Source organism: Pseudonaja textilis, chromosome 8 (assembly GCF_049901715.1).
Source record: "Pseudonaja textilis isolate UNSWEBS1 chromosome 8, rPseTex1.2, whole genome shotgun sequence".
NCBI classification, from domain to species: Eukaryota; Metazoa; Chordata; class Lepidosauria; order Squamata; family Elapidae; genus Pseudonaja; species Pseudonaja textilis.
The window spans coordinates 20,771,835-20,784,539 of record NC_141997.1 but is presented as its reverse complement, the minus strand read 5'-3'; the positions used below and the strand labels follow the sequence as shown (position 1 = coordinate 20,784,539).

At 38.4% G+C, this 12,705-nt stretch overlaps 1 protein-coding gene and 1 long non-coding RNA gene across 2 annotated transcripts; one reads left to right on the top strand and one right to left on the bottom strand.

Moving 5' to 3' along the window:
• Positions 1-468: 468 nt before the first annotated feature.
• Positions 469-10,888, bottom strand: LOC113440784 (acetylserotonin O-methyltransferase-like). Its single transcript, XM_087938492.1, has 8 exons — positions 10,781-10,888; positions 9,405-9,579; positions 9,067-9,196; positions 8,120-8,188; positions 6,837-6,955; positions 2,810-2,950; positions 2,520-2,642; positions 469-751 (listed from the first exon to the last, which is right to left on the bottom strand). The coding sequence occupies exons 1-8, from the start codon at positions 10,886-10,888 to the stop codon at positions 543-545; spliced, it is 1,074 nt and encodes a 357-aa protein (XP_087794618.1). The 3' UTR covers positions 469-542.
• Positions 9,573-10,504, top strand: LOC148125136 (uncharacterized). Its single transcript, XR_015744566.1, has 3 exons — positions 9,573-9,632; positions 10,064-10,217; positions 10,483-10,504. It is a non-coding gene; the product is annotated as an uncharacterized LOC148125136 (long non-coding RNA).
• Positions 10,889-12,705: the final 1,817 nt, after the last annotated feature.

The window sequence follows — 12,705 nt, the reverse complement described above, 5'->3', positions numbered from 1 at the left end:
TTGTTTTATTAGATTTCTATGACTTAAGGTGGCATACATAGCAGTCAGTTTGTTCTGTAATAGCTCAGTGAAAACAGAAAATGTTCTCACTCTTTTTCCCAGCCTTCTTCATATGGTTTTTAAGAGCTTCCTCCAGTACAGTGGCAGCCTTCATCAGGCCCATTTCATTTTTTCCCACCCCACATTAGATACTGCCACTTTAGGAATTGTCACCATTTTTTTTTCCTATCCCTTAAAAGAGACAATGTTTTTATAGTCTCCTATAGTAGTTATTGTATTGCTATGAAGTCAGTTTTCTGATCTAATCTACCTCTTGGGCAACATGTTGTTCCCTCAGAATGACAAAATCTCAAGAGTTATTCAGCCTAAATTACTTTCTTCCAGTGAGGAAAATCAAAGTAATGTCAGTAGATAGACTATAAGGTTAATATGGATACACACATACACAAACACACACACACACACACATTAGGATCAATACAATAAGCATTTTTATTATTTGAAATTATTTAGCACTTAGTTGGAATGAAGCATGTTGAATATTATTTTCTGGCCAAAATGACATCATAAACATTTCCTTTCTTAAACTGAATGTCTTTAAAGCCAGCAGTTTGGAAGAGCATTCGATGTTCTGATTCTTTCCGTGACTTTCCTTCACACATAAGCAACATTACAATGCAGAACAAATGAGCAGTAAGCGACTCAGATATTTTGTCATCAATAATTGGATCCATTGCTAAGACTCCACCACCTGTTGCAAAAGTAATTTGTTAAATAAGTAATAGCTCACCTACAAAAGAGGTAATGCATCACATTTTCATTTTTATGGCTGTGACCTTTCTCCCCCAAATTTTCCCCTCTTCTAAAAATATTATTTTGGGAAATTCAACTTTTTTCCCCTAGACTAAGTCTGTGGTAGATTTTAATCTCCTGAAGGTCCTAAGAAGACATAAAAATGTTATGAAAACCCTGGATCCTTCATCGTTGCTTAATTCAAAACATATGCCACCTTTGCCTATTTCCTACAGGATTGCTTCCCATGTTCTACATCTTCTGCTTCTATTTCATGACTGAAGCATCACAGACATTCTATGGAATTTTTCCACAAGTGTACTTTGTTTAAATTCAATGATAAGTGGCATTTCTCTGTCTTGGAAGGGTAAGAAAGAAACAGGTTTCATAACATAGCTTTCATAGGCACTATGGCAGAAACTGGATTCCATAGTATAGTAATGCATCAATGTTGGTTAGGGAGCACACAGAAAGCTGCTATGGCCCAGGAGGCCTCAGTATGCTCCCTGCCACCTTCTCCCCACCCCACAAGACTTAGAAGTTCCAGTCCTTCTCCTTGCACCATCATCTCCTGATCTACTATATTTACTTTTGTGCAGCTGCTGATAACTATGTCAAGCCAATGTGAACCACAACTAGACAGCATAATGTTCTGAAGGATAGAAAGGCTATCACATGAAGAAGAGGGGAACTCATGTGTGGGCTGGAAAAAGGAAACTAGGCTAAAGAAGATCTGAGCTTTCTTTCTCTGGCCCAACACAGCGGTTCCCTTCTGCACATGGAGGGCAGGGGAAGGCCTGCTGTGGATCAGGGAAAGAAAGCTCTGTCAGTCTCCAAGAAAGATATGTAGTGATTCTTCCAAACATAGGTCTTTATTGGTCTACATATACAGACCGAATCTTGCCAAAATGAAGCAGACTGCTAGCTTCACGAAGTGTTACGTCTGGGGGCTATTGGGGAGGAGTTGGCTTCATTCTCTTTCTCTTACACAAACTATCTGAACTCTGTTGTCTCTTATTCCTCTGGATGCACCCCCTCCTTCCTGGGAATCTGCCCAACTACATACCATCACATGTCAGATTTTTGAGGTCCAAGCTTCTATTCTGCATCCTAATCCAAAAATTCCCTTCCATGCATGGAGAGAAACTGCCTGTCCCCTGTTGGCATGCAGTTTTTCAGTCCCCCCACTTAACGAGCCACACAACTGCTTAACAATCTCAATGAAAGATCCAGGATTGTGGTCACTGAGTGATGTGGTCACATATTTTACAGGTAGTCCTTGACTTACAACCCAGTTGGGCCCCAAATTCCTGATGTTAAGCAAGACAGTTGTTAAATCACTGCAGTTGTTAAGTTGGTAACACACTTACAGAGTGAATCTGGCTTCCCCATTGACTTTGCTTGTCAGCAGGTTGTAAAAGGTGATCACATGACCCCAGAACACCACAACCATCATAAATAGGCAAGCATCTGAATTTTGATCACATGCCCATCTAACTTCGAACAGTCACTAAAAGAATAGTTATAAGTCAAGGACTACCTATATCACTTAATGACTGCAAAGACCTACAACCAAACTTCTGAGACCCTTTTAGGTCATAAGTGAGCACTATCTCACTTGTCAAAGGTTGTTGCAAATACATTTAAAAATCTACGGATCGTTCTGATTGGTTTGTTTGTCTTCCCATTCACAAATGGCAATTTTTTCTCTTTCTAGCAATGCCTACCTGGCTTACAGGCTGTAAATACTTTTGTTAGTAGCTGGATACACTTTTCATCATTCCAATTATACAAAACTCTTGATAAGATGTAAAGATCTGCTTCGGGAATTGGATCTTTAAAAAAATCCCCTGTAACAATAATAAATCTCTTAATAAGATAGGAATTTGTTAATTCTACTAATAACGTGGAGAAACAATTTACTCTCCTGTTCGTAAAGCTTGCTCTACAGTGATACTACCATTTTTTAAACTACTGCTTTGCAATGGCAGAGATGTTAATTCAAAGCACATATTACCTTCGTGGAAAGAGATCTGGGATTCATCTGAAAATGCATTATATTTTTTTGATATTTCCACAACTCCAGGAAGATCAAAAACTTTCACGGTACAATTTGGGTACACTGAAATCAATTCCTTAGCTAAGCCACCGCTACTTCCTTGGGAAAAAAACAATGCAAAAAAGGAACTATGTGAGAAAGATATCCTCCATATCAACATTTTTAAGAATTTACTAGAACATTTGTTATGATTTTAACTTACCTCATTATTTTATTTTTCATATAGCTATGCTAAACAAACATATAATACTGTCATTTAAAGAAGTGTATTCATTAACGTAGAGTATGTTTATTTGTTTGTTTGTTTATATATCAAACTTATTAAATGTGCATCTCCCTCACCAAGGGGCTCTGAGGGGTGTACAATCAATAAATAAAACATTTTACAACCCTGTAATCCCTTTTATCAGGATGGAGGTCAGGGCAACTAACTGAAGCTGAGCATTTACTGTTTGGTGCCCTTCCTGACGCCTATGCAGAGTTTGCAGCAGATATTTTCTCTTTGCAGCTTGATAGAGAAACGTATGTTGCTGCCTAGGATTGAACTCTCAACCTTCTGAGTGGGAGGCAAGCATCTTCACCTCTAGGCCACCATGCCACTCAATAATAAAACATTAAAAATGAATAATTTAAGATTAAAAATGTAAAACGTTAAAAAATTCCAAGAGATGGAGAGATCCAAGATGGGAAGACAAAAAGTTAATACAGGAGATGTCATGAATTCTCTCCTATCGATGTGTGGGCCCTGATGTCCTCTACAGCCAAGGTTTGATACCATTACAGAAGGACTTTCCTCAGTTCTGAGGGCAAGATGTTCTGCAAAGCAGGAACAGCAGCAGAAAAGGCCCTTTTCCTTGACCCTGCCAGTCAGAATTCTCTGACTGACATGTTCTGTAGCACAAGTACAGCACGCCGATGGAGTGGTTCATCTCCCCAAGCCCAAGAGTGATTGGAAGATTGCCAGCTTGGATGCAGATAAAAGTCCCCATGCTTGGAATTGGGTGTGGAGGGGAGGTACATATGTGTGTGCACACAACACACTGAAGGAAAGGTCTTTCCCTCCAAGCTCGGGGCACAATTGCCAGCATGGATGAAGATAAAAGTCCCCAAGTTCAGAATGGTGCGTGTGTCTCTGTGTCTCTATGTCTCTGTGTGTGTTCACTTCTCTCAAGCCAGGCCAAGCCAGGAAACCAGAGTGGGAGGCCCAGGCTCATGACAAGTTTTCCCCATGGCAAACTGCCTAGGGCAAGTTGTTCTGCAGCCAACTAACAATGGCGAGTTATCTCATTCCAGCCTGGAGAAATCCTTGTAGAGGTGGGGTGGGGATGGGGGTTTGGGTTGTTTGTTTGTTTTTGTTTTGGCAAAGTTTCAGTACAGGTTTGCCATTGCTTCCTTCATTGAGCTGAGAAAAAAAATGACTGTCCCAAAGTCACCCAGCTGGACTAAAACTCCTGGTTTCCAGGTTTCTAGCCTGAATGTTTTAACCACCACATGAGCTGGCTCTCTTTTCATTCAATGCATCATGACACTATTATGTCAGGCAAGGGATGGAAAAGGTAGGAAAAGAGTTATTTCATCTTCAAAAACATGCCCATCTCTTTCCAAACAGTCTCAGTATTGTTGGTACTTACTGTGAGTCATTGACTAATTCTGATAAGCTAAGCCATTTTAAAATTGGGTATTTATAAATAACGTTCAAAACTCTAAAACAAAGAAAATCACAGGGTAGAATTCTACAAGCCTACAGTACTTTTACAATTGGGGAATTATAAGTCTTAATAGAGCCTGAAAGACTTTCAATCCAGTTTCTCCAAAATTTATTTATTTTTATTTATTTATTTTGTCAAACAATTAGATAACAAGTATAAGTATAAACATGGTTATAAATATATGAAATGGATATGAATAAGAAAAAAAAGAAACAATAGGACAGGGACGGTAGGCACGTTTTGGTGCACTTATGCAGACCTCTTAGGAAAGGGGTGAGGTCAATAGTACACAGTCTAATGTTGAAGATTTTGAAGTTTGGGGAAGAAACCATATAGTCAGGTAGAGTATTCCAGACATTGACTACTCTGTTCCTGAAGTCGTTTTTCCTGCAATCAAGTTTGGTGCGGTTTATCTTTAGTTTGTATCTATTTAGTGCTCTTGTATTGTTTTGGTTGAAGCTGAAGTATTCATTGATAGGTAAGACATTGCAATATATAATTTTATATACTATACTTAGATTGAACCAAAGGCGGCGTAGTTCTAGGTTTTCTACATCTAAAATTTCAAGTCTGGTGGCATAAGGTATTCTGCAACAAGTAGAGGAGTAGATTATTCTTCTCGTAAAATATTTCTGGACTTTCTCAATTGTATGAATATCAGATATGTAATGTGGGTTCCAGACTGATGAGCTGTATTCAAGTATTGGTCTAGCAAATGTTTTATATGCTCTAGTTAGTAGAGTGATATTATCGGAGAAAAAGCTACGCAGGATTAGGTTAACAACTCTTAATGCCTTTTTGGCTATTTAGTTACAGTGGGTTCTAGCACTTAGATCATTTGAGATGAGTATTCCAAGGTCCTTGACAAAGTTTTTGTCATCAATAATGTCTTGACTATTCAGCTTGTATTTTATTTTTTGATTTTTTTTGCTGATATGTAAGACAGAGCATTTGTTTGTTGAGATTTGAAGTTGTCATTTGTTTGACCATTCTGACACATAGTCAAGGTCTCTTTGAAGGGTAGCAGCATTGTCAGTGGTGTTGAATAGCTTTACATCGTCACCAGAAAGAACACAGTTGCTCTAAATAAAATCACAGAGGTCATTAATATAAAGTATGAAGAGAGTTGGTCCTAGAACACTGCCTTGGGGAACACCACTGTTGACAGGTACAGGATTTGATAGGGTACTCCCAATTTTGACCATTTGTTGCCTGTTTGACAGAAATGCTTCTATCCAGTTATGCAGGTATCCAGAGATACCATAAGACCTTAGTTTTAGGAGTAGTTTGTCGTGTACCACTGAATCAAAGGCTTTACAGAAGTCTATCTAGATTGCATCTATTGCTCTGATCAAGTTGTGTAGTCCATATGTTTTTGCAGTGTAAGAGTTGCAGGTTACAGGACAGTTTCCTTCTGAAGCCAACTGTTTGTTAGAGAGTAGGTTATTTGTCTCTAAGTCGAGGATAATGGATTGGTTAATAATTGATACCATGACTTTACAGGTGACACCGGATAAAGAGATTGGTCTGTAATTTTCAACTAGCCGGGGGTCTCCCTTTTTGAAGATGGGAATAACCATGGCTAGTGACCATAGATTTGGCAAGGAGCTGGTCCTGAAAGATTTTTCAAAGATTATGCTTAGAGGTTCAGCTATGGCAGTGAATAGCTTTTTTAAGAAGTAGGCACAAACTCCGTTTGGTCCAATAGATAGAGATGGTTTTAGATTGCGTAGTGCTTTTTCAACATTGTCTTCTGTAAAATGTATTAGATCACTGTAGTTGTCTGTGGTTCGACTAGGTAATATTGGGCATGATCCATTGCTGTTTACAAATACTGAGCCAAAGAATGTGTTAAAGAGGTTGGCTTTAATGGTGTCATCGTTGCTGTCTTTACTATTTGGTTCTTTCAGGGGTGGGATGGACCTTGAGTCTTTTAGTTTGTTGTTTACAAAATTGTATAAAGCGCAGGTGAAATTGGTGCGTAGAAGGTTTTCCTCTTGTTTAGTGTGATAATTGGTACATTCAGTCTTTATCTGGTGGCATAAATTTTTGTATCAGCTTTTAAAGTTGGCAACGTGACCAGATTTTTTTTTTCCGCCAAAGAGATTTCTTTTTGGATTGGAGCTTCCTTATTGTTATGGGTAATTCGCTTTTTCTGGTTTTGGGAGTTGTTATTGGTACATATAGTTTGATGACCCTTTTGACTTCAAGTAAAAAAATATCACATAATATCACATTGCTAATAAGGGGCATGATGAATATCTTCACATACTTACCACCCAGATCATAAATGAGCTGAAATTCAGAAAGATCAAAGGCAGAGACCACTTCCTTTCCATAGAGACTCCAAGCCTCACTCATGAACTGGAAAAAGCTTTCAACACCTTCCTTTGAACTAGAATTGAAATTTGCATTGGCAGATGATCAACAACTACATGAAATACAATATGATTAATGTCTGATCATATGTCTAAAATTATGTTTTTCATTATGTAGCCATGGTTTCTGCAGGCTTTTGTTAATTATCTAGTTTTAAAGAACAGATTATTTAATATTTGTCTTGAAGTTTGATGGCATTAGTAATCCATATGACGTAGATGAATTATTCTCATTTCCATCCAATTTGTACCCTGAGCAATTCCTGGGCAGAATTGTTGAATACTATGTGCCAACATTTGCCTCAGGATCAGCTGTCCTGAAAGAATCTCAAAAGTAGTTCAACATTCTTGTGGACTAGCATTTGAGCAACAGAAAATATATTACAAGGATGGACTAGTTTACAACCTAGACCGATGGACTAGTTTACAACCTAGACTGGAGAATCTCTGGGTAATGAATGAAAGCATCTTTGTTTCTATACTGGACCATACTGCACATTCTAGCATTTGAGATGTAGATGACCTAGCTGTACTTGTAGATTCCAGTTCTCCCTTTTGAAAATTAATTCTTGATCAGTGAGACAGGTTGTAAAAATATCCCAATGCCAGAAAAGAAAGATTGAAGGCTGAAAGAAAAAAATATCATAAGATATAAGGGCATGGGAAAGTTTATAAATTATTCATGCTTCATTAAGATCCAAACATAGCTACTTTTCATACTATTTCTTTTCAGGGTAATCAACCTTATATAAAGACCAGGTAATAATAGATGAGCTGGGAAGTAGAAGATAACACAAAACACACACACAAACCAAGATTATGAAAACAATAATCAGCATATCTCTCTATGCCTTCTTCCCCTTGCAAATCATCCAGTGGTGATAAATTGGCTGATGGACTAGTTTACAACCTAGACTCCAAAGTTGTGATTGTAGGATGGATGGAATAGTGTGAAGATTATTAGAATAAAACTGGGCTTTGGTTCTCTTTGTGGCAGATTGCTCAAAATTAGTGTTGATGGGTAGTGCTGCTAGTCTAAGCTTGTTTAGTAAATTAAAAAAAAACTTTCAAGAAAATATATTTGCAGAGTTGCAAAATGAGATTTGATAAGAAAATTAAAAGCAAAACAGCTATTTACTATCCAATCTGTGCAAATCAAAGTCATAAAAATGCTACTTTACCTGTACTGAGGTCCATAAAATTCCTTTGAAAGACTGCCATATATTGATAGCATCTGAGGTTTCCCATCCCTGTAGCAGATGTTTTGTTTTTTGTTTTAATTGAAAACAACAAAAATACCATTAGCTATTATATTCTTCTACTTCCCCAGCATCAAAATAGTGCTTCTATTCAAATAGCATAATAATATTACTTGCAAAAGTTACTCCAAAAATAGCATAGGCTCTAAACAGTACTAGAAACCTGGGTAGTGGATCTGACAAAACTGACTCGTTATGTCCTTCTTGTTTCACTAAGTGTTTTTTTTAATTACTAAATAGTTATTAAATTCATTTAGTCAATCTTTTGCAGGATATTTTTTGTCATTTTCATCATTAGACTTTCTGAATTCTGATATTTGATGAACTGAGTTTTGCTTCAACCATCAAAGTGTCTTTCTAAATTAAAATGCAGCTAAGACAATGTTTTTAATCAGATTAAAAATCTTAACCCTAATTTTTATAAATTGGCTTTCTATGTATATCTGCAGGCATGCCATGCAAAGGCATCTTTTCCAAAGACATTGAGCAACAATTAAATTTTGATTAAGTGAATAAATAACATCACTGGAAAATCCAAAAGGAAATGGGTATGTATAATCAGTTCACCACCATGGCATCTGCTGAAACTCTGTATCTTAAATTAAATAGACCTAGAGGTGCAGAGATAATTACTTCTTCAATCTCAGGAGAGATCACTGAGAAGATAGACAAGAGAGAAAATCTATTCAGTGATGATGATTCTACAGTAATTGAGTGAATAAATATGCAAATGATACAGCAAACAAAACTGCCACATGGTAAGGACACTAATCCCTGTTACTTGTCGGAAAGGAAACCTATCATCCTGACCTGATACCTAATATTGCCTTTGAGAACAAGTTTTTACTTTTCTGGTACTCCCTTCTTACCTCACAGCTTCAGACAAATGTTGCATAGCTGGATACACCGTTTCTGAATAGAACTTCATGGTATAATACTGAGACTTTGAGCTTGATTTAGCCAGAAAGAGATCAGCAAACTCTGTGTTTCCATAAAGACCTGAAAATGAAAGCATATGGATAAGACAATTACTTCAAAACCCTTTTGCTGAATTCCATATACTGAATTCCTTGAGATAAGCAAAGCATAATAATGCTTTTAGCATTATTTCAGTCATGAAACCCAAAACATTTGATCTGGCACTCCAAAAAGAATTGCTGACAATCCTGAAACAGCTGTAACTGCTTTCTCCTGCTAACAGGATCACCTTTGCCCTCCTTCCATTCCACTTTCAGGACCTTTAACCCCACACAGGCCTCCAGCAGCTTCTGCATTCCGGTGAGACTGGTCTTCAAGCGCTCAGCTACAGTCACAGAGGACAGCGGTTCCCCCGACTCCCTCAGCAAATCAAAGACACCCAGCTCACTTGCAGTAAATATGATCTGGAAAGACATGGACAAATGTACAAAAAGGAACGTTACTGATCACTTTAAATGTGAGTAGATTTCTGCTTTTTCTAGATCTTACTCAGAGCTGAACTTGCTCTCAAGACAATGATAGCTTTAGCCATGAAAGCCAGCTGTTTGCCCTTGGGTCAGTCACTCCCTCTCAACACAACTGACCCAATGGTGGGATTCAATTTTTTTTACTACCGGTTCTGTGGGCGTGGCTTGGTGGATGTGGCAGGGGAAGGATACTGTAAAATCTCCAGTCAGAGGTGGCATTTGCCAGTTCTTTGAATTATTCAAAATTCTCACTACCAGTTCTTCAGAACTGGTCAGAACCTGCTCAATACCATCTCTGAACTGACCTCACTGAGCTGTTGTGGGGAAAATACCAAAATGGAGGTCTGATGGATATCTTTGCTACACTGACTTATTTGTGTAAAATAATAAATGTGGGATAAATAAATAACTATTGCTCTAGGACCAAGCATGATTATGTATGGCAACTATTCTTGCCCACTGCATCTGTTGCTGATGAGCAAGAGAAGAAATGGGCTGTACAGGAATCTGCTCCTTTGTGCAACCATATCCACACAGTCTGGAATGATTAAGTGCAGTAACACTCATGACAGATGGTAAGATTACTTCTCTCTTGAGAGCTTGAATTTGTTTAACTTACCAGTATTAATGGGAAAACAGCTGGAAAGAGCCAAAGAAAGATTTCAATTGTTGGGGATTATGGGATCATGTCTGCTGATGAGATAAATCAATAGGAAAGCAAAATAAAGGGAAGGGATTTTTTTATAATACATCTGCAATCCATTTTTTGGAGCTCACTCAAAGAATGCAGCAAAACACCTTGTGTCATTTATACAACTTATATGTATGTTTTCATTATAGGAAAGTTTTCGGCATTCAGTGGTTTTTACTTCCATGAAGAAGACAAAGAGGGCTGGTTAAGGCACCAGGCTAGAAAATAGGAGAGCCGAGTTTTAGTCCTGCCTTGGGCCAGTTGTTCTCTCTCTGGTCAAGGAAGAAGGCAAAGGCAAATTATTTCTAAACATGTTGTCCCAAAAGATCCACCAACACATGTCCAGGGAGGTATAAAGAGGCATCCCACAAAAAGAAGGAAGTGAAAGAATTTTGTTTGGTAAACTTTATTACTTAATATGCTATCTGTAAGTATTACATGTCTTACCTTTGAGATTACAAATGAATGTTGCTGATGAAATAACATTTTAACATTTTCAGCGTCTTCAGGTGAATTCATTGTGACCCCAGGAAGTTGTACAGTAGCCCTTTTCATATCAAATCAAATGTCTCCAGCTCACAAGGCCAGTTCTTGCCTTTCTCCTTCTCCTAGAGGCCTGGACTGCAATGATAAGTATAAGCAGACAAAAAGAGGAAAAAGAGCTAATAAAATTATTAGCCAGAAAGAAGTCTGGGTGGATACTCTAATAATTATTATCATCTTCAGATTATTATGTATTCTGTTTAAAAAAAGTAAAGCTATGAGTTGACTTGAGCTATTTTGGACTCTGTGGACGTATATATTGTCTTTCTGAACCTAGTATTGTGCAATTATCACTAAAAACAATATTTTGCAAGCATTTAGACAGCATTGTGTTTGCTCCCTATTTTTGCTAAATATGCTTCAGCTTTTTCCTTACTAGAAATGAACAGTCTATTAGAGGGGGGGGAAGAACAGTATCTACTCAATTCTTTTCCATCTACACTGCCTAAAATGTTTGATGTTCAAAAAATCTTCAAAATATATTTTATAAGCAGAAATTACAAACTCCTCCACCTGTACATCTGATCCTCTTTATATTAATATTTAGTTGTCTACCATAAGACTCTTAAGCGGAATGTCAACTCTCTCTCAGCAGTTTAGCTGAGCTCAAAGGGTTTTTGGATGGAAAATAGGAGGAAGATGTAATATATTTATTCACCATCATGGACTACTTATAATGTAATAAATGCAGGACAAAAATCAAATAAAGAAATAAAATCAAGGATGCCAGAGAAGCAATTTGCTACAATGGAGGATCTGGCAACCTAATGTTTTCATCATTTCCTTCAAAGTGAAACTCTGACAGTCACATATTTGTTTGTTCATATTGTTAGTTTTCTACTTCCTCTCCCCTCAAGGAAGCAAAGACAGCCAGCTTTCCTTACAACAACACCATCAACCTGAGTCCTCTTCCTCAGGTCCTTTCCATTTATTCCCATCCCAATCAGACACTGCCATTTTCTTCTATGGTCCAGGTCTCTTTTTACCTGTCTTTTGGATTCCAAAGAAGAATCATGAAAGTGGGGCAGGAAACTTAGACACTTAGAAACTTAGACAGGTTACACGCCTACTACAATTCAGATACCCCTGTAAATTCATCCAGCCGCTTCTGGATGTTCTAGAGAGGTGACCCCCTATGGATACCCACAAGGGTATCACAGGTTACAGGGCCCCGATCTTATAGGGTAGAAACTTCAGATGGGCATAGCTGGAGGAGACACATAGACCAGCTCAGGGCACGACAAATAAGGGGAGATATAGAGATAGGAATACCACAAACAAACAGAGGGGAAAGGGGAGACCTTTCCCAAAACACCAACTGAGAAGGAGAGGAAGACCCCTTCCAGCAACAACAACAAACATAGCGGGCCCTGATGACTAGCGAGGAACAACCTCAACAATTAACATGAGCCTCGGTCGAGAAACGCGAGCACAGACCTGAAGTCCAGCAATGGGGCAGCAGAGCAGAAGAATGTCAAGGAACAAGGGCGGCCTCTAGAGGGAAGAAAATGGCCGCAATAGGCAGAAGGTTCCAGGAGGTTCCAATGAAGAAGGCAGGAGAGACGATAGATCCAACTGAACAGTTTGAAGACCAACCACACAATGAGCTGTGCAGGTCCAGTGGCACCCACTGAAGCCCCGCCTATTTGCGTGGCTATGTAAAATAGGGGGGACAGGATTAATTGGGACTGGACCAGTAGGGAGGGGTGTTAGATATTAGCATACTTACCTTCTATTGGTTGAATCGCTAGAGTGGGGAAAAAACCAAACAGCCTCCACCAGTCAGAGCCACAGGTAGCTCAGCTATATAAAGAGCTGCTGCGGCTGCA